The sequence below is a fragment of the Triturus cristatus genome, chromosome 3_1 (assembly GCF_964204655.1).
Source record: "Triturus cristatus chromosome 3_1, aTriCri1.1, whole genome shotgun sequence".
In the NCBI taxonomy this organism is placed as follows: domain Eukaryota; kingdom Metazoa; phylum Chordata; class Amphibia; order Caudata; family Salamandridae; genus Triturus; species Triturus cristatus.
The window spans coordinates 308,543,775-308,566,219 of record NC_140583.1 but is presented as its reverse complement, the minus strand read 5'-3'; the positions used below and the strand labels follow the sequence as shown (position 1 = coordinate 308,566,219).

Below are 22,445 nucleotides of genomic sequence, written 5' to 3'. Positions count from 1 at the left end.
TGTTGGAGCTCCGGGGGGAGTGAGTTCCAAAGACTTGCTACATTGGCAGAGAACGTTCTGCCGCCCAGCCGGGCCCTTCTTATTCGCGGGACTGCAAGCAGGGTCCGGAGGTTGGAGCGAAGAGAGCGGACCTGCGTATATCTTGGCAGTCGGTCCCTCAAGTAAGTAGGACATGAGCCAAACAAGGATCTGAAAGCTAACGTGAGAGCCTTGAATTTAATCCTGTGTGCCACAGGTAGCCAGTGAAGTGATCGAAGATGCGGAGAGATGGAATGCTTGAATGGGATATGCATTAACAATCTCGCAGCCGCATTCTGGACCACTTGCAAGCGTTGAATTAAGTATTTGGGCAATCCCAGGAACAGGCCATTCGCGTAATCCAATCTAGATGTGACTGTCGCATGGATTACCATTTTCCTGCAATGTGTCGGCAAAAGTCGCAGGATTTTGCGAAGATTCCTAAGTTTACCCAAGCAACAGCCCATCAGCTGTTGGGTGTGGGAAACAAAGGACAGATTGTTGTCCCATCGCACTCCCAGATTTTTTGCCGAGGTGCTGGGAGAAGGGGGGGAGCCCATTGCTGCCGGCCACCAGAGCTCAGAGGGGGGCGGGGCGCCTTTGCCAAAATGCAGCACTTCCGTTTTGTCCACATTAAGTTTCAATTTATTAGTGTTCATCCAGCGCGCCACATCCTGGAGGCAGCCTTTAAAATTTGACAAGGCTGCCTCAGACCCCTCTGCGTATGGATACACAAGCTGAGTATCATCGGCATATGATACTGCCTTGACCTCCCAGTTAGCGATCAGTGTGAAGAGTGGGGCCATATAGATATTAAATAGAAGTGGACTAAGCGCCGAGCCCTGAGGTACGCCACAACCTAACCGCTTAGGTGTAGAAGAAACAGTCCCCAAGGCGACCTTCTGGGTTCGCTGGGACAGGTAGGAGTGTAACCAGGCCAGCGCTAGATCCTGTATGCCCACTTCCGACAGTCTCATCAGCAATCTTGCGTGATCAACGGTGTCAAAAGCCGCCGAAAGATCCAGGAGCACCAGCAAAGCTGAGTCTCCCGAATCTAACGACCATCTTATTGATTCTGCCACCTCGATCAGAGCTGTCTCGGTGCTAAAACCTGGTCTAAAACCTGACTGAGTCTCGTGCAGAATCTTGTTGTCCTCTATGTATTTACTGAGTTGCCGCTGGACAACTTTCTCCAGCATCTTGCCCGGGGCAGCCAGAAGGGAGATAGGGCGTAGGTTGGTGAGATCCGTAGGATCTCCATTAGGCTTTTTCTTTAAAGGGAGGAGGGTCGCATGTTTCCATATGTCTGGGAAGACCCCCGATGAGATGGATGTATTCCAGACGTGTTGTAAGGACGGGGCCACAAAATCCGCCATTGTGCACCACAGTTTGGGAGGGCAGGGGTCATCCGGCGAGCCTGACTTGCAACACCTTAATTCATGTAAAACCGCGGGCAGAGTTACAGGTTGAAAACAGGTCAGCGGACCGCTTATCAGCAGTTTAGCAGATTCTTCTGTTTTCTCTGTAGCTACCACTGGGCCAAAAGAATCATAAACGCTCTTAATCTTCTGGTCAAAGAAATCCGAGATTTTATTACAGATAGTGACCGAAGGCGGTATCTCCCTTTCAATGCATCTAGGCTTGAAGAAGGACTGAACCACCTTGAAGACTTCCTTGCTGGAGTGTTCTGCCTGTTCAATTGACGCAGCAAAAAATTGTTTCTTTGCCTTTCGGACAGCCTTCTGAAATTTATGGGAGGCCATCTTATAATGAGTTCTCTCCAGAGTCCCATAATTTACCCTCCACCGCCTCTCTAAACGTTTACATTTAGCCTTCTCCGTTCTAAGATCCTGTGAGAACCATGGAGCAGAGGGGGAGTCCCTTTTGGACAGCACGCGTTTAGCTGGGGCAATGGATGAAATCATATTTTCAATCCAGTAATGAAGCCGCTGCGCGTCAGAATTAGCGTTCAGTGTTAACGTGGGCATGTTTTGCACCAGGACTGGGCCCATAGCGGACGGGACCAGCTTCGACCATTGCCTTTTCATGAAAACTCGTTTGCTTGGCGTTGGTCTGTCAGCTGCCAGCTTTATTGAAAAAGGTAAAAGCAGATGGTCAGACCAAAGTAGTGGCAGAGGATCTTCCAGCAACACCCCTTCAATGTTCGAAAGGATGAGATCGAGTGTGTGACCCGCCCTGTGTGTGGGTCCCTTATTAATTAGGCTCAGATTTGCGGCCATCAGGGTGGCCCTTAATATCTCTGCTTGGGCACAATCTGTTCTGTCCATATGGATGTTGAAATCCCCCACTACAAGGAAGTAGGGATGGAGGAGGGAGCTCTGCACTATTACGTCCAGCAGGTCAGTAAGATTAGGGTCATTCCCCCCAGGTGGGCGGTAGATAACTAGACCTGCTAAGGATGTCTGAGAGCCCACCTGAATGCAGAAGTGAAGCCCCTCCATGCCCGCGATCAGCATAGGGGCCGAGGATGTGCTTGTATTCCAATAAGACCAACGTATGTATTCCCAAAAAGCTGCATCTGTATGTTTTGTCTAGGTGCTAGGGCCTGACCAGAACTGAATAACAAGGGGCATTATTGTTCGACCTTGTTCACAATGTTCAGACTAAATCCCAGAAACCTGCAACGCGGGAAAACGGCAGTAGGTTCTTATGTGAAGGTTTCAAAAGAGGCATTTGCAAAATAAACTCGTTTAGTAATGTGCGCAAAGCAGCGGACAGTCTGCAGCGTGCTCATGCTAACTTAGAGAAGACAACAATGTCCCCATGGGCCATGTGACAGCAGAGCCCAAGGGACTCCAAACTTGAATAGCTTAGGATCAGAGGCAAACAATGGCATCCAAACCACTTGACTTCTATCTGCCATAAAAGAGCTGATCCAAACCAGGACAGATCCACAGATGCCTATATTTTCGAGTCGAAGGAGAATAGAGAGACATCGTATAGAAGGCTGCAGATGTGTCAAGTAATATCAACGTGTCCTATTTCTCTTGGTCTACAACCAACTTGATGGAATTGGTGACCATACTCTTCCCACCTTCATATTTCTCAGTGACCCACCTGCTTCCTCGCTGTACTGAGTGCAACAAGTAAAATAAGGTCTAAAGTTAGTTTTGGGCACTGCATTCCTGTTGATTTTGTCAGTCTCCTCTCCATCTCAAAAAACCTGGAACAAATAATGAGAACGGATTAGTACACCGGGTGACGTCATTTACAGCTCTATAATGTCACACCCAAGGAAGCACTGGATTTCATTTGGAACCATAGTACCACCTACTGGTGGAGGAGAACTTATTTAGGTTTTCAAGATTCATTATTGCACCTGGAGGAGGTATGGGAGGTGGGAATCTGCAGGTAGAAAGTTCCTAACTGAAGTAACTTGTTCGTCAGGCACCCAGGTAGCTTAACCTCATCACAGTGTAATGTGCTGAGGCACATTTTGACATGAACACGTGTTGGTGTGAATGGATTGTGTGCATGTCCAGTAGCCATTTTCATATGGGAGTCTACACTAAACTTTATTGCCGATTTCTTTGTAACAGTAAACCAGAAGAGCATCACTGTTTTCGTGGCAGCCATGCTTGATTTTGAAAAAATATATATTTGTTGTCAAGCTGCATCATTTGCACCTTTGTCAGTGGTCAGCAGCGCATAACAGTTACACGGTGAAAAAGGATTTAGTATAAACCATGTAATTCTTATCTCTTTTTCAGAAAGAGAAATCCAAGGATTTTAAAAGCCACATAATTCAATATCTTGAGACACTTTTAAATTCACAGCACCAGGTAAGTTAATATTAAGTATTGACATAAAAGATGTTTCTTCTGTTGTATTTGCCCATCCACTACTTATTACTTAGCCCATTTTTGGTGCTTGGCTATATTCTGTTTTTTAACCAGTGACTTTTTTCTTTAGGTTCTAGAGAAAGAATGATTAAACACACTATTCAGTTCAGGACTATTTGTTCTTCAGTAAACATCTTGGTAAAATCCACAGCGTTGCTTACTCGTAATATGATGAGGCAGAGCCTCAAGACCTATTTTGAGGCACCATCACTGCACAACATACTACATTAGATATGTCTGCACATAGCACATGTAATCGTGGTTACCCTGATTGGTCTGATGTCCTTGCTACCCATGCTCGTTATTGCGCAGGGGAACCCCAGCATGGCCCTGCCTCAGCTAGAGATCATCTTACTGCACAATAGGGCTGCATTGCACCCCATTCTGCACACAGTCCGTCTGTGTACCTACATCTTGAAAGTTAGCCCTGTTTCGGTGTTCTTTCCCATTGGAGCGAATAGGTTGCTTCTGGTATCTAGGAGACCTACATCACATACTTCAATTTTCAGGGGATGTAGTCTATTTTCTAGGTATTATTGCTTCACTTTCTAAAGATGGAACTTGTGCCCACCTTCACTTTACGATGTCACTCTGAATTTTTGGACAGTTGAAGGGTATCCACTGATCAGCATTGGGTATGAGCAAGTGAAATGATTTAATTGCGGGAATCCTGCAATGAGTACAATTAAATATCACTGAATTGGACTAGAGAATGGAATTGCTCAAGTTAAAGTCAAAATAAAAACAAATCCTGATTGAAAATTGGGCCTGTGCTTTTGGAAATGTTAAAAGCAGAGATTCGCAACATGTTACGAAATGAAGACACAGAAAGTCTCAAAACATCATCAAAATCTTGGATTCTATTTTTGGTACCTCCTTTTAACAAAAAACATTGAAAGAGTGGAGGCCCATTCTGGACTGACAACTTAGTCTTTGACTTAGGAAACAGTCGTTCATGATGGTAACATTACAAGAAGTGCTACAGTTTCTAATGAAGAACGAGTACATGATATCATTAGATGTCAAGGATGCCTATTTCCATATTCCAGTCCACAGAGAAAAAATTGCCAATATCTCAGATTCGAGGTAGCTTGTTGCCACGGTCAGTTTCCGGTTCTTCCCATTGGACTTCGCTCAGCACCCCGAATATTCTTCAAATGCAAAGCACGATTCACAGCCCATCTTTGACGTCAAGAGCACCTTGTCTACTGTACCTGGATCACTGGAGGGTCAAAGGTACATTTGTAGCCTCTACATATGACTCAATAACAACTTATGTCTGACATTTCAAATCACTAAGCCCCGATCTAAACAGAAAACATCTTCCTTAGCACCTTCTCGGAAGAGTAAATTGTTAGAAGCAGTGGTAGATACAAAGAGGGTGGAGGCATTATCAACAGACAACAAGTCCTCAGTTCACTAGCAAAAGTACTGCTGAAAGAATTTGGAGGCCAAAGCGCAGCCACGTGATGATGCACGGGAGCCTTGCTGTGAAACCACCTGTGTTCAGTGTGGCTCCTGGGCGATACTCTAAAGTTGAGGAATCTGTGGTTCGATACAATATCCACCAGAAAGCGCATTTAAAAAAGTAAGTAACTTTTTCATCTCGAGTATCTCTAAAGAAAGAACTGATTCAGCCAACGCACTATCTATCTGTATGGGTTAGGGGAATTTTAAGGTTGAAATCTTTTTCAGTACAAAAACATTGTTGTGGGGTACAAGAGCCTAAATTAAGGCAGATGTCTAGCCAGGTCTTTTTAGGTCTCGCCTGAGCTAGCGCATGCGCTGCTCTGGCGAGACATTTAGGAGTGGTGTTTTAAAAGTCCGAACACAGCTTTGTGTGGCATACAGTGTACGGTTACGCGTACAGGCACGAGCAGAGGCGCCATCTGGCTTTCCTCTCGCTCGGCCAAGCGTGTGCGCGCCTCGCTTCAATGCCCCTCCCCCTCCCCAGAGCGCGTCTCGTTAGAACAATTAGATTTCATTGGATTTCTCCCGAGGCGGTGTGGAGATATTGAACAACAAACCTCACGTGGAAATGCGCTTTACAAATGCATTTTTCGTTTTTATTTCTCTTCTCATGATGCGGTGTAAAAATTCTGAACAATTAACTACAATTAACTTCACGTGACAAAAATGCTAACCCCCCATGCGGTCTGAAAATGCTTTGTCGCTAATAAAGTTGTTAGGCCAATTAGATTGCTAGTTAATTTATCGAACAATAAACCTGATTAAAGGAAGCACTCGCGTGCTTGTTTTCTTTCGCGGCCTCGTCACTTTAGCGGCCGCAAGGCCAATGCTTGTTTGTTTTTGTTGGTGGTGCAGTTTTCTGGCAGCCGTAGGTGAAGCTTCCTCTTTGATGGTCTAAAATAACACCGAATAAACAGTGTTTAATATGTATTTGAACGCTTTTCGCTACATCACTGATGCGAGCGGACATTGAACAAGCTACATAAATGCACTGTTGGAAATGTGTGCGCGTTTTCAATGTCGGGAGAGTAGTTTGCAGTTGCCAACCGGTACAGGCAGTTCTTATGCCAATGGGAAGGGTGCTGCAGGCCTGAAGCGGGCGTTTCAAGGAGACTGTACTTGTAGCATGGGCATTTCTGAAGCGGAACCATCTGTTAGACACCGAGTGCCCGAGGGGATTGCAGTCTCTGCCTCTTCATGAAACATGCTGTCTGCTGTGGTACCCTCATGCCGAAACTATTACTCACGTGGCTTCCTGTTCAAAGTAGCCTAAATTAAAAACACATTGCTGAGTGGGAATTACCTGCTGGTCCGATTGAAAGCATAATTTAATTTGAGGATAAGAATCCATTTTCAGCACAGTCGCACATAATTTTAGACAGATGTTGCAGGTAACACATTTCATGAAAAGATTTTGGCCTAGTTCCCACGCTCTTGCAGGCTTCTTTCCTTCTAACCAGGCATAGTACACTAGCAGCAGCATGCCATTCATGAATAGCTAATGCTGAAATTGGCCCATCTTCACGTGTATTTCTGTGGTCTTAGCCTGGGGGGTCCTGCAAAAGTCTGTTATATGGAAATATTCATTTTGTTAGAATGAGTAAAAACAAACAGCCGTTATTAGTTTGTGAGAATTTCGTGATCAGTAAATTAGCCTTTTCCCCATTTTTAGAATCCAAGCTGTTGAACGCTGGTCTATTGTTGGGACTTTCAGTCGAGACACTGCAGTTTTGGGATTATTAAGAATAACTCGTCTACCCGATATGTGCCCTTGGCTGTCTTCTCGCACCTCCCTTTGCTATTTGTCATTTACTTATTTGCTGCTTGCCAATCAATGCCACTTTTCCCGCCAGTCAGTGGTTGCGTGACTGTGGTAAACACATCCGACAATCTCAGCACAAACAGTCAAGACGACTGTCACGAAGCTCACTCTCAGCTGCTCACAGACTCCTTACTTTTTCTGTTGGCATAAGAAGCACATCTAGTAACAGATGTGGTCTTTGTCAGGAGCCACCCATCCTGATGACAGAGAAAAACAACACCTTGCCTCAGTGCTAACACTCTTGGTGATTCTCAGTGCAACACCTTCCAGTGGTAGTTTATCTCATTTTACCATGTTGGTGCTTTGATACCTTGGCGCACTGCACAGGGCAATGGCCGTTACACTACTATTCCTATTTCCAGCACGTTTTCTCTTTGCTCTGTTTTTCTCTCCACAACAGTACACGTGTTTATGTCCCACTAGGGACACACTGACATTTCTCTCATAAGGAACATTGCTGTGTTCTCTCTTCTGGAGACTCTGGCCTTCACTCATGTATGCTGTTTTGGGTCCACTTGTGTGCACGCGGTTTACTTCTCTGCAGCAAATAAGATTGACCCTTCTTTACACATTTCAGCCTCACATGTTTGTCACCATCTCGAGTCAAGTAAGGCTGCACTGACTTGTGCTTAGACCTGTACACGCTCACTTGTGACTTCAGTAGTGCAAAGTCATCACACACTAGTTTGCCTTCCTTTCTTCAACAAGCATTGACATAGCCAATAGGTCTCGCCTTTGGGACCTTATAAGTGTTTAGTCATGCAACAGTTGATGTTGTTGCCCCAAGGATATTGTGCTGCATAACTAAATACTTATAAGGTCCCAAAGCAAGACCTATTGGCTGTGCCAATGCTTGTTTAGTTAGTCTTCAAAATAAGATGGAATTGAAGGGATATAAATGTTTACACATACTATTGAATTACATCAAAAGCAAGGCTGCATATACACAATATACAATGCCATCCCCCACTTAAATTAACTATGCCGTTTTTAATAATCTGAAAGAGACGGTTAGTTATAGATTCCTTACCTTAGAATTTCCCCCAGGCGTCCGACTGGATCCGGAGAATTTTTCTTAGTAGTACCCCTGAGCGTTGGTAGGTGTGTCGGTCGACTCCCTGTCCGTCGTCGGCGTCTTGGTCGCCGGGATGACGTTGCGGTGCCTACTTAGACGCTGCCCCTGCATGCGGATGTCCGTTCTTTTTTTTTTTCCGAGCCACCCTAGCGCAGATCCGGAGAGAGCTATCCTTTTAGTCACTTTTTGACTAAACGTTTTTGACATTTTGTCTACTTCTTTTTCGAGTCTTCGACTCCTAGTGCACAAGGGATGTCCCATTGTCAAACCGGCTTCAAGTCTTGCAGGGCCAGTCACAGGCTGATGTCGGTGATGGGCTTGCACCTCGTGTGCCTTTGGTGTCTGGACCATGACCCTAAGTCGTGCTCTGACTGCCGGGCCATGAATCCGAAGTCTTGGTTGGAGCGGTCCCGAAAGCTCTTGGAGGCCCGACGGTGGGCTTTGTGTCGCTTCCAGTCTCGTTACAGGGGAAGGTCTCCAGACCAGATGCGGAGCCCTAACACTCTGTCCCATTCCAAGTCTTCGAAGGCCTCAGGTAAGTCAAAGCACAAGAAGAAGGCAAAGAAGCACCGGCGCTCTTCACCGTCTCCCTGTTGGTCGTCTGACGCGGCGAGGGATCCGGAACATCGTCGCTCTAAGGCTCCATCTTCTGTGCCTGATTCAGGGACGACTCTGCGCCTCCCCCATTTCCGGGAGCCAGGGTGTTCCCTGCCCAACTTAGTTTGTTTTACAAAGCCCTCCACCGTATTTTAGGGCAGCCAGACTCCTCCAACAAAACTTTGTCCACGTGGAGCCAGTCGGGGGTCTTCGATACCAGCGGCTCCGGTGCTGGAGGGTCCCCCATGGATCCAAGCCTGGATCCGGATCGACGCCGGTCAATCTTACTCGACCTTCCCCAGCACCGATACCGGCGATGGCCATACCCCCGGCCGACCCCATCCTCATCCCCGAGATGGAGCCTGACCGACGTCGAACCAGATGCCGGACGGTATTTTTTTCTTCTGTTCATCCCTTGTGTTTCCTATCGCCCATAGAGTAGTGATGACTCTTTAGCAAACCTGCTTGAAGAGCTGGACTGGAGAGAGGACCTGTGCCTGGACCCTACTCCAGACCTTGGCATGCTTTCTCTCCCAACCATGGCTGCGGAAGAGGGAGCGTCCTACACTGTGGTGGTGCGATGGGCAGCCGTGGCCTTGGGCCTAGAGCTCCCTTCAGTAGCGGTAATGACTAACCTCCAGACACAGGTGCTTTAGCCTGCGGCAACCTCCTCTGAACCCGTCCTGCCCTTCAACAAGGCCCTCACTGACATCCTTCTGTGCACCTGGTCCAAGCCCAGCACAGGGGCGCCTGTGGAACAGACGATTGCCCACCGCCCGGCCCCAGGTCACCCAGTTTTCTTCACCCAACACCCTTCCCCTAGAGCTTGGTGGTTCAAGCCTCTTCCTCCCTTCTGCTCCCCCAGACAGGGATTCCAATAAGCTGGATCATCTTGGGTGGTACATGTTCTCCTCCAGCTTGGCACTGCGGTCCGTGAATACTGTGTGCCTTTAGGGCCAATAGTACCATACAATCTGGGATACGGTGGCGCAAGTGCTACTTCAGTGCCCGAAGGAGGCCCGAGCTGTTCTCCCAAGCGGTGGCAGATCTGAGAGACTCAGCAAAATTAATGATTCGATGTGGACTGGATACCACCGACTCACTGGGCAGAACGATTGCCACGTCGGTAGCCCTTCGGTGCTATGCTTGGGTGAGAACATGTAGCTTTTCGGGGGATGTCCAGGCAACCTTGCTGGACATGCCCTTTGGTGACAAGGTAGACTCTGCGCTGGAGCGCTTCAAGGAGTCTCGAGCTGCTTCAAGATCCTTGATCCTCACTGTGTCTTCCCGTCCACCTCAGTCTGTCTTTTGCCCCTTTTGTGGCTACGGAAGGGGCACCCCACTATGTCCGACCCAGTCTAGCTACCGGCTCACGCAAGCTGCCCAGCCTCTGCGGGGCCGCAGAACCTAGCGATCTTGTGGGTCTGGGAGCCAGCGGGCGGGCCAGTCCACCCTTTCCCCCCCATCCAGCAGCCTCCAAACCTTCCTGGTCTGACCTTTCAGGGCCATCAACTGCCAGTGGGTGGCAGGATTCGCCATTACCTCCCCCACTGGCAGTCCATCACGTCGGACTGGTGGGTTTGTCAGATAGTCAAAGGGGCTACTCCCTCCACTTCGAGACTACCCCTCCCTTCATGCCACAGTCTTTCGATCGCATGTCGGAGGATCGCTTGGCGCTTCTCTGCCAGGAAGTTTCAGCTCTCTTGGCCAAGGGAGCTATTGAGAAGGTCTCTGCGCCAGAAGTAGGTCATGGTTGCTATTCGCGCTAATTTCTGGTGCCCAAGAAGGACAAAGGCCTGCGTCCTATCCTAGTCCTCAGGGCCCTCAACGCTTCCTCTGGAAGGAGAATTTCAAGATGCTTACGTTGGCTCGGGTCCTGTTTGCCTTCAGCCCTGGAGACTGGATGGTGGCCTATTTCCATATCCCTGTTCTGCCAGCCCACAGACGCTCCCTACGGTTCATGGTAGGCCACGAGCATTTTCAGTTCACTTTGCTCCCCTTTAGCCTTACCAGTGCCCCTAGGGTGTTCACCAAATTGATGACAGTGGTCGCAGCTCATCTGCTCAGATCAGTGGTTACAGTCTTCCCCCTATCTCGATGACTGGCTGTTGAAGGCGGGCTCGCCCCAGGCTGTCGTCTCTCACCTCCAGACTACGGCAGACCTCCTGCACTCGCTGAGGTTCACTATCAACTTGCCGAAGTCACACCTGACTCCCTCTCAGACGCTACCTTTTATCGGAGCTGTTCTGGACACTGCAGTTTCAGGCATATCCTCTCGAGCAGCGAGTCTGGGATATCCGTGCTACGATACCGATGTTTCAGCCTCTATCCCGGATTTCGGTGAGAATGACCTTGAGGCTGCTGGGCCTCATGGCCTCCTGCATCACTTCTGGGAGTCTGGGCTCCATATCAACCTGTTGGAGCTTCGGGCGATCTGCCTGGCACTGAAGGAATTCCTTCCCTCCCTCAAGGGGAAAGTAGTGCCAGTGTTCACAGATAACACCACCGCTATGTGGTACTGCAACAAACAGGGTGGGGTCGTCGACCCTATGTCAAGAGGCTCTTTGCCTTTGGACATGGCTGGAACGTCGGTGCATGACCCTGGTGCAACACCTGGCAGGTTCTCTGAACGCCAGAGCGGACGAACTCCACTGTAAGTGCCTGGTGGATCATGAATGGCGTCTTCATCGGGTGGTGAAATGTCTCTTTCAGCGGTGGGGAGAGCATTGGTTAGATCTGTTCGCCACCGAAGAGAACACGCAATGTCAGCAGTTCTGTGCATTGGCGTTTCCAAGGTGGCACTCGCTCTGCAACACTTTTCGTCATGACTGGAGCTGCGGCCTCCTGTCGCTTTTCAGCTTGTACCACTTCTGCCCTGGGTGCTGAAGAAGATCAAGCGCGACCACCGGGCCCAAGTAATTCTTCTGGCTCCGGACTGGGCATGAAGAGTCTGGTACCCCGAGCTCCTGAGCATGGCTTTAGATCCTCCGATCAAACTGCTCCTTCGGGAGGATCTTCTGTCACAGCAGCAGGGGACGGTTGTTCACCCGAACCTGTACAGCCTCTACCTCCTTGCATGGAGATTGAGCGGTGACAGTTGACAGCTTTCGACCTTCTGCCCGAAGTCTGTAACGTCATCTTGGCATCCAGGCGTCCTCCCACTTAGACGGTATACGCCTGTCGATGGAACAAGTTTGTGGCGGGATGCACAGCAAAGGCTGTGGATCCCGTCTCTGCCCCTCTTTCTGAGGTTCTCTTGTTCATTCTTTCTTTCACCCAGCAGGGGCTCTGCTCTGGGCACTATAAAAGGCTATCTAGCAACCATTTCTGCTTTTCTTCGGCTACCAGATTAGCCCTCTTCATTCAAGTCCCCGATTGTAAATAGATTATTCAAGGGCATAATTTATCTTTTTTCTCCATCTCCTTTCATAATGCCCCAGTGGGACTTGAATTGTGTTTTGACTTACCTTATGTGCGCTCCTTTCGAGCCTCTTCACAACTGTCTTCTCAGGCTCCTCACTCTGAAAACTGCCTTTCTGTTGCCATCACCTCTGCTCGCAGAGTGAGTGAGTGAGCTTCAAGCTCTTGTAAAGCCCCCTTTCTTCTCTGTGCAGCCGGATAAAGTGGTGCTTAGGACAAGACCCTCGTTCCTTCCTAAAAAGGTTACACCTTTTCACATAGGACAAACTATTACTCTGCCCACCTTTTTCCATCGCCGCACCCTTCCAAATAGGAGGAGAAACTTACCCGTCTGGACCTAAATCGTTCGCTGTCCTATCTCGACCGCACTAAAGATTAACGGGTGGACGATCAACTCCTCATTGGTTATGTGGGTGCCAAGAAAGGCCGGCCCGTCCAAAAGCGTACCATCTCCCGATGGATTGTCCATTGTATAAAAATTTGTTACGCTTTAGCAAAAAAGGAGCGTACATTGGGGCTGCGTGCTCATTCCACCAGGGCAACGGCAGCTATAACTGCATTGTCATGCAGAGTCCCACTTATTGACATCTGCCAGGCGGCAACGTGGGCATCTATGCACATGTTCACCAGACATTTCTGCCTGTACAGTCAAGTCAGGAGGGACGGCTATTTTGCCCGTTCTGTCCTCCAGGACTTTCTGGTGTGAACTTGGTTCACAGACTCTCCTCCGGGGTTGGTATTGCTGAGGTGTCTATTCTAAGGTAATGAGTCTACAACTGTGTGTTTCAGATGAACAAGTTACTTACCTTCTGTGACAATGTATCTGTAAGAGACATAGGTTAATTATAGATTCCTTACTGCCCCCCCCTCCCCCCCACCCCCATGCTACCTGCTCTTCAGACTGACTTCTAGGAATAGGGACTTCCTCACAGGGCCCTAGTTGTGGTGCACCAGTGGTCAGTGTCTTTCATGGCTCTGCGCTTCTGGCATGGAAAGTCGTGTCAGAACTGACGTCAGCGCTCAGGGGCGGCATCTAAGTAGGCACCATGACGTCATCCCGGTGACCACGACGCCAACAACGGACTCGACCGACACCACATACCGACGCGCAGGGGTACTGCTAAGAAATATTCTCCGGATCCAGGCTGACGTCTGGGGGTTATTCTAAGTTAAGGAATCTATAACTAACCTATGTCTCTTACAGATACATAGTTACCGAAGGTAAGTAACCTTTACATCAAGACTTGTGCCTAGATTGTTAGGCCACCTGAAGTTTGGCCTAATCATTGTAAAGCAGCATTATGGCCAAAGGTTAAAACAGCCAAGCATCTTGAAAAAGCAGATCAACTTTATCATGATGGGCGGAAAAAAGTCAGAAATAAGCACAGTGTTCAACCCATGGATGTTCCGAATCAAAACACTGCATGTGGGTGACCTGTCTACCTAGTGGATTTAGCCCCACTGGTTGATATCATAAACATGGTCTAGAATATCAAGAGATGAAATTGTCATGTATATCATTCTTTACTTTGAGTAATCTTACTAATTTGTTATTTTCTTTTCTATTGGAAAAATGCCATGGAGCTACAACCATTTCTACTTGAGTAGGTGCAAGGTCTCCATGTATTACTTTTTAGACCCATTCATATTATAGTTGGTGGGTAGCCCATTACATAAGAAAATGCTTTTCTTCTCTAACTCAACTTAAGCTTCTTTAACCAAGGAGACTACCTTTATCAAATAAAATAATGCTACTGCTCAACCCCTCTTTAAAATAAAAATTGACGTGGGAACACCTCCGACCCCCAGCCTCTCCCCCCGTCCAAATTCTACACTTTCTGGGTGCCTCCATCGACACAGTACAGGCAAGAGTGTGTCCTTCGGAGGAGGGACGGTTATAGATCCTTAGGAAGTGTCAGGTTCTCATTAAAGCCTCTAATCCAATGGTGAGAACAGTATAATTGCTTCTCGGCTCAATAGCCTCCTGCACCTTTCTCACTCTGAATGCCTGTCTCCACAGGCATGAATGTGTAGTGGACCGGTGGGTCCAATTGGCAGGCAATTGGGAAGACAGGATACAACTGTGCCGATATGCTAAGCTTTCCCTCAAATGGTGGTGCTTGTAGGAAAGTAGTATTTTTCTGGCATAGATAACCTCACTTTTTGCCTGGAGTCAGTGTTTTTTACTGTAGTTCACTGGTATCTTGCTAAACAGGACCACAGTGGGAGTGCTTGCTCCTCTAAATTTGATGGTAAGTACATTAACACCACAGTTGGCATACTGGGGTACCACTGTAAGTCCCTAGTATATGGTACTGAGGTGCCAGGGCGTTGGTCACCAGGGTTCTCCCATGGGCTGAAGCATGCATTATACCACCCATGGGAGTCCATGCAAACTGTCTGCAAAGCTGGTATTGCAGTCGGTGTGAAATGGTGCATGCATCTTTTTAATTTAGATATAAGGTTTCCCTTATATACCTGTCACAGCAATTTAAATCCATAAGTCACCCCTAAGGTGTAGGCCCTTCAGTCCAAGGGCAGGGTGCACGGTTCTAAGTGTGTGGGTACCCCTACACGAGTAGAGATACGCCTACAAACCCCGAACTCCATTCTCTCAGCTTTGTAAGTGCTGGGCAGCCATTTTAAAGTATGTATTGAACACTGGCAAGTCGAGATGTCCAATTACATAATGGCTACCCCGAACCTGGTCATGTTTGGTATCCAGCATGTTGGAATCATGCAACTACACCGATTCCAGTGTTTGATGCATACCACCATGTACTAAAGGGCTCCTTGGAGGACCCTCCCCCCATACCTATGTAGCCCTACAGGGTCTACCTGCCAGCCCACGCTACTGCCGGCCTCAGATACCTTTCTGCCCCCTGCTGATGAGCCTAACTTGGGCAGGGGATGCTGAACAAAGGATTTCTTGCAAAGGAGTGGTGTGACCTCCTCTCCTTTAGAATTAGGTAGGGTGGAGGTGCTTCCAAGCACCACAAGATTACATTGAAGGGCACATTTGGTGCCCTCCTTGCATAAACCAGTTTAGCTCCGTTCAGGATCCCTTGGCTCCTGCTCTGGCGCAAACTACAAAAAGTACAGGGTAGTGTCCACCCCCCTGTCAGTTCCTCCCTACAGAGGTCCCCAGAGCACCTTCGTGTGACCATTTGATTCTGCCATCGGGAGCTTCTGACTGGCTAGGCCAGCTGAGTAGTGTCCCTGACCTCCCCTAATAGGTAGGTCACCGCAGAAGATGTCCTTCCCTAATAGGATTACATAAGGGCTCCCCTAAGGGTTGGTTCATATTCGTCAGACCCCATCTTTAAGAACTGACTGCCTGAACATCTAAAGACACTTCTGCTGTTGGAAACTGGAACTCTGTTGCTTGATCGAGCCAAGGTCAAAGACAAGACTGCTTTGATAGGAAAATTCCTGCTGCAACTCCTCGGTGCTCTTTCAAGTTTCTGCAACTCTGTGACCATGCATCCTCTGAGTCAATAAGGACTCTGCATGCATCCAAGCAAGAAGGAATCTCGCTTGAAGTGAAGGAGTCACTGCCCTTTATCTGCAGGCACCTCAACGTCGACGACCGATTTTCTGATCCTGCTCTGGCTCTGCAATACAGGTGGTGGTTTGTCGGCTCTCCAGAGGCCTGACCAGTCTTCCCAGCAACATGGAAGACTCCACTCCCTCTCCATCTGACTTGAACTGCATCCCTGTGCATCTTCACTTGTTGTCGTTGCCAAGCTTGTTGACTCTTCTCACCAAAGATCTTCACGCTCCAAGAAGCCCCAGCCTCCAGCATCACACAGCTCCCAGAACGACGTCCTACCTGCATCCTGTGCACTGTGGGCCTCCATCTTCTGTGTGCTGCAGAGGCTTCCCTGCGACTCTGTGACAGACTGCCAGAGGGTCCTTAAGGGTGCTCGAACGTTTCCTTCTGGCTCACCTGCGTGCTGAGGGCCGGCCCCAACTTACCCTTACTGGGTTACTCCCACAGACCTTAATGGTCTGCAACCAAGCATCTTTTCCTTTTCCCCGACTGGTGCGGTTGCAAAGGCTTGTTGTTGGTGCTGCCAGCCACTGACCTTCCTGCATTCTTCATCCGTATTGGGACAGCTTGTGGACTGCTCCTGTCGTCTGGGCCTCCCACAGCTGCTTCGTTAAGACCATCATGCTACAGCAAGTACCTCTGACAAGGGGTGGCATTGTGCTTCTGCGCCTCCTGTACCCCTCCGGGTGGTTTGGACTCTGTCCCCTTTACTTTCAGGTACTTCTCGTCCAGAATCCACGTTTGGGTTCCACCGTCATGGTTTAAGAGTCGCTACAACTGCCAGGCTTCCAAGATCCTCTTTTGCCTTCTACGGGTGGTTCCTACACTACTCCGCACCCTGTCTCCCTAGTGTAGGTATCCTGGTTCCCAGGGTATACAAGGGTGGTGTGGCTCTCCAACCTTCCTTATCCAATTGATGTCTTCGGAGTCCTTTGGGAAGGGTCCGAAATAAGAAAATACCAACCGCGACTTACCCTGTGTTATTCTATGGACGTTTGACCCAGTGTAACCACTCGGCACCCAGGCGCCTTGGGGGTCGCAGCTGCTCCTCTTTGGTGGTTCCGTGCTTCCCCTGGGCTCCTCCATCCTTGGGTATTAGTCTTGTTTTGGTACTTACCTCTTATACCACTTTCTTAGTATATGGTTTCTCCACCCACCCCCCACCATAGGGCCCCAAGTGTTTTTAGGTCTCGCCTGGCAAGATTTAATGATTTCGGGTATTTTCTGTAAAGGGCATTCAGCCCCTCCCCTCTTTTCCATTGGCTGGCGTCACCATTTATGCTAAACGGTGGCCAGCCATTGGAAAAGAGCTGTTCCTGATGTTTTTGTTCGGCTTTTTGCGCCGTCCCACTTGGGCTCGTCTGCCTGCCGGGCGCCTTTCCTTTTGTCGCAAAAGGTTTCTTATCTTTATGGGGCCATGTGTTCAAAACACATGGCCTCATAAAGACAAGAGATGCGAGCGCTTGTTGTGTTTACTTATGTCCTGTTTTTATTTCTATGACGCAGTTAAACGTCGGTGTCGGTAGCGCTGGGACGCACTAGCTAGTGCAGCCATGCGCTTTATAAATTTGTTTTGATTGGTTTGATAAGATGCAAAGTACGTCCTGCTTCCGGGCACGGATTTGGGAAGCCGTGGTGAAGCTCCACCTAACGACGCCTGATTGGCAACTTCTTAGCCAACTTCTTGGCCAATCTGAGAGCTAGAACTGGTCGCCCTGCACAGGAGCAACAAGCGGCTACAGTGATCCTCCAGCCCGGCTGGGAAGCGAGTGAAGTTCTCAGGAGGCGCCTGGAAGTTCATAAGCGGCGACGTAGTTGTAACGCAGAATAGACCAGGACCAGGGCGTAGGCATGGCCAAGTTGCAGCCCACTCCCGCTGCTGGGATCCTTTCGTTACCCTTCAACCCGCTGGTACCCCCTGGCCTCCAGGCCATCTACGGGGAGTGCCGCCGCTTGTACCCTGAGCAGTCCAACCCGCTCCAGGTCACCGCCATCGTCAAGTACTGGTGAGAAGAGAGAAAGAGGGTTGCACTACCCACAGATCAAGTCTTATGGAGGGGTATATGCCCGGGTGGGAGGGTGCACAGTGTGCTGGGAGGGTGAGTGTGAGTACACTGAAAGTACATGTAACAGTGCTTGCTCAGGACGTACACATTGTGAGTGATTAGCAGTGTAAAGATGAAGGTCTCGAGTGTATGGAGCCTTCCGCACTGTTTCCCATATAGGTATATTTAAGTATAAGGAGATGATATATACTTTTGGATGGGTATGCCCGTAACCCATTAAACCGCTCATTGAGTTTTTTAAGCATTGTGACTAAGACTGACCTGTTGCTCTAAAATGGCAAATGTGTGTATGTTATAAAATGTAATGGATGTCGTAATTAGTTGTTCACTGATATGTTGGTTTAAATGATTAATATATGCACCTTTGTGTCATAATCCTTAATTTATTTCGCGCTAGCATCCTGTATTACATATAGAGCGATGTGTCTGAGGGGTCCTTCTTCCCTGAGAGAGATGTCAGGTGAAATTATCAGATAACAAATGCTTAGGTGGGGCAGGCAAAACAGGGGCATAGTTGGGGGGAGCAGAGAAAATCAAATGGGCGAGAGGTCAAGTGGAGGTGGTAGGGAGAAGAACACGGGTGAGAAACTAAAGTGGATGTTAAATTCCTACGGGCAAGCAAATCAGAAGTGGGGACAGTCCTAGGGGTGAAAAAGAGCAACCCGGAATGTAGTGGTGGAAAGAAAAGTACAGTAGGGAGACAGTTGGAAAACACATCCAATCTCATGGAGTGGTTAGGACAAAAGAACAAGCATTAAAAATGCAATAGGTCTTGGCTTTCATTAAGTTAAAGCCATTTGCTTTGCAATACAATACCATTAGCAAAGCAAATGGCTTCAACTTAATCAAAGGCAAGACCTATTGCATTTTCAATGCTTGTTCTATGCTACTTACCTGTTGAAGTATTTGTGCATTTGATATCTCAGGTTAGGAGATATACCAAGTTAGTTCCTAGTGTTTTTTTTATTTTAAGCCAATAATACATAATATTAATATGCCAGGCAAAATAACTTAACAGCCATACACAATTTCTGAATCCAGGAGAGGAGACAAAACATATACAAAACAATCATCATTATATAAAGCCCTCATTAAGTTCAATGTACATATCAAGTCATTCCTAAAAAAAGAAAAAAACATAAAAATTAGTAGGCATGAAAATCATGCCACAATATGCCCAGAAGTATAACCTAAGCCCTGGTATCCGCCAAGTAATCAATTAAAGTACCCCATATCTCCATACTCAATCTCCGTTTATGCAACCCCTTGAGAGCACACAGAATGGGCACTAAGTTACAGATAGAGTATAACCTTCTTCTCCACATTTCAAATGGCGGTCGTTCTTTCTGTCGCCACAATGTCATTATGCATAATCGAGCCACAGCTACGAATACCAAATACCTATGTTTATGCAGCACGCCGCTAACCATTGAGTCTTATAGAATTCCCAATAACATGACAGTGGGAGAAATCCGAATCAGTACTCCTGTAACCTCGGTTAAGAAAGCCTCTATCCTGCTAATCGAATGCTTCAACTCTGTGCAGGCAAAAAACATATGTAGACTATCAGCCTGATCCCCTCCTCCCCCCAAGACTCCCTCCCCCCCCCCCCCCGCACCATGTACATTTGCCCTCATTCAACCCGCCCCATCGTGCTATTTTAGAAGTGCTGTAATATAAATGAAATATAGTCTTATAATGTTGCGTTTGAAGGATGGAGGATACCAAAGGGTCTTCAGTCAAAGCAATCGAGTCATGTAGTATGTCACCAGCCTGTGATAGTCTGGCTTTCCATTTTGAATTTTGCGCCTCCAAATCATCAGATTGCGCTTCAATGAGAAGCTGATATAGGGTTCCAGTCTTCCCCCGCCCCCTAATTGTCTCTAGTAGGTTATTTTTTGGGGATAGAAATCCTACATTTGCCTTTTTTAATAGATAATCCCGGACTTGCAGGTATTTAAAAAAGTCCGCATTTGGCAAATCAAATTCAGAGACCAACGAGGAGTAAGACCATATGCCGTTTTTATCCACGAAGTCTCCCTAAATTACGACACCCTTCCGTCTCCATCTGGCCATTATGGTATCCGAAAAAATGGATGTCAATAATGCTGAATATGCGGTAGATGTATAAAAATTAATTCCTCCCTATCTGCATATACCTCCGCACCTGGAGCCATACCTTGTAGGCAGCAAGCACCACCTTGAAGCAGGTTTTCTTGTAATAGCAAGGCTCTAGATTTAGCACGAAACCCCTCTCAGCCTCAAAGCCTAGAAGCATTTGAAAAATATGAGGAAATTCAGCAGCTATAACTTCCCCTTCCCTCACCAATAATATTCCCACATGCTGGAGTAAGCATGCCCAGTAATAAAACATGAAATTGGGTACTCACCAACCCCCTCGCGATCGTGGTAGTTTTAAGTATTTCATTGCTCGACGGGGTTTACCTTGAGCCCATATAAAACTATCACATATAGACTGTAATTTTTGAAGCTGCGTTTTAGTAAGTTCCAGAGGTACAGACCTAAAGTAATATAAAACTTTAGGGAGAATATTCATTTTTAAAACATTACGCCTGCCCCCCATTGACAGATGTAGACCTTCTATCCTATCGAGCTCCCTTTTAATTACACGAGCCATGGGGTCCCAATTGGAAAGTACCATTTTATCCAAGCACACATTTATGCGGATCACCAAGTAGGTTGCCTCTTCTGTGACCCTGCAGTCAGTAAAAAGCGCTTGCTTTGTACACATTTTTTGCGTCTTAGCTACATTTAATTTATAGCCAGAGTTTTGTCCAAATAAAGTTGCTAGCCACTCAATCTCTATCACGGCCTTGGCTGGATCCGGCGAAACTACAGCAATGTCATCGGCATATGCTAATGTTTTGACATACTCTTGCCCAATCCTCACAGGTGGGCTGTTCAAGCTGTTTTCCAATAAGTTTAAAAATTGATTGATGCAAAGAGTAGAGGGGAGCATGGACACCTTTGTCTGGTACCTCTACAAATTGGCACCAGATCAGATTCGAGCCCCATTGCACATATTCGGGCCACAGGAGACTTGTACATAGTTCTTATTGCCCTGATAAAGCCAGGGCCAAACCCTTGCCGCTGCATAGTTGCCCATAAATATTCCCAAGAGACATGGTCAAACGCTTTCTCTGCGTCAAGTAAAATGATTCCTCATGGAACTTGCTGGACAGTAGCATAGTCCAACAAAGCAACCATCCTGCTAATGTGGTTGACCGTGCCTCTTCCTGGGATAAAGCTGTGTTGACTCACAGAGAGTAGGGGAGTAATCACTCAGGAAAGTCGTGTGGCAAGGATCTTCACGTATATTTTCCCATCACAATTTAAAAGTGAAATGCACCTATACAACCCAGGTAGCATGGGCGATTTGTCTTTCTTCTTAAAAATATTAGCTACATCCCATGATGCCAGGGCATCGCCTTTCTGTGCTTCCAGAAACACACTAAGCACATCTGATTTTAATTCCGACAAAAAGACTTTAAATAATTCTAATGGAAGTTTGTCAAGCCCAGCAGCCTTGCCTGTTGCTAAAGAACCAACAGCCTTCACAAGCTCTCCTAGTGTTATAGGCTCTTCCAAATATTTATGGTTATCTAGACAGAGCATCTTTCTAAAAGGGTCTTTGAGGAAGAATTGAGTTTCCTCCTGGCCACTTAAATCCTCCTTATACAATTCCTCGTAGAAGATCCTAAAGACTTTGAGTGTTCCTGTAGGTGTTTCGGCTAATCTCCCAGCTGAGTCTTCAATTGCAGTAATTGCGCCTTTTACCTCCTTTTTTTGTCAGGCATCTCCCTGTTGCCTTACCGTATTCGTAACAATCCCTTCTAAAAAGATATTTCTTGGCGTTATCCTAGTCTTGCAGCGGGCTTCCTCCGTTTGCACCTGACTGATATCAGGGTTCACCTGTAAAGCTTGCATAAGAGCATACTCTGCATTCTGAAGGTCCGTGTATAGCTCCTGTATGACCTGTCCCTGCTCTTTTTGAGCATATAATCCAAAACTCTAAATTTCCCCACAGAGCCCTACCTTTAAAGCATCCCAAACCATGCCATGAGTGGTAGTGTTGATGTTGGTAGACAAAAATTGGTTTAGCCATTGTCGAATGTGAGAAATAAACTGATCATTAAAAAGTAATTTCCTATCAAATGAAAATGTCTCGTGGAACCGAACCAAGCCCTGCATTGCAAGTTTTATTAATAATGGGTTGTGATCTGAGGTGGCCCTAGGGTAAATTTGTATCTGCGCTTCAGCTAAATGGTTTTTCGTTACGAAAATATAATATAATCTAGCAAATTTTTGATGAGGACTAGAATAATGTGTGAACCCCTTATCAGGCTGTTTTAGCCTAGGCCATACATCAACTAGACCATGGTCATACAGAAGCTGTTGTAGGGCCTTGTAAACCTTGGGTTTCTGACCACCATATTTGCCAGCAGGACATTGTGTAACTTCTTCCAATTGAATATTAAAGTCCCCGCACAGCATTAGAGGTGATGCCCAAGAGACAAGTTCTATATTCAGATAATCCAGT

The 22,445-nt window shown here is 47.3% G+C and overlaps 1 protein-coding gene across 2 annotated transcripts in view; it reads left to right on the top strand.

The window, feature by feature from the left end:
- Positions 1–22,445, top strand: part of SNX1 (sorting nexin 1) — a 732,138-nt gene that overhangs the window by 686,370 nt on the left and 23,323 nt on the right. Inside the window, exon 14 of one of the 2 annotated variants that reach the window (XM_085643996.1) lies at positions 3,750–3,821. The exons of the other annotated variant lie outside the window; for it this stretch is intronic. Coding sequence (XP_085500122.1) covers positions 3,750–3,821 — 72 coding nt within the window. The remainder of the gene's footprint in view (positions 1–3,749; positions 3,822–22,445) is intronic. 2 annotated transcript variants of the gene reach the window in all.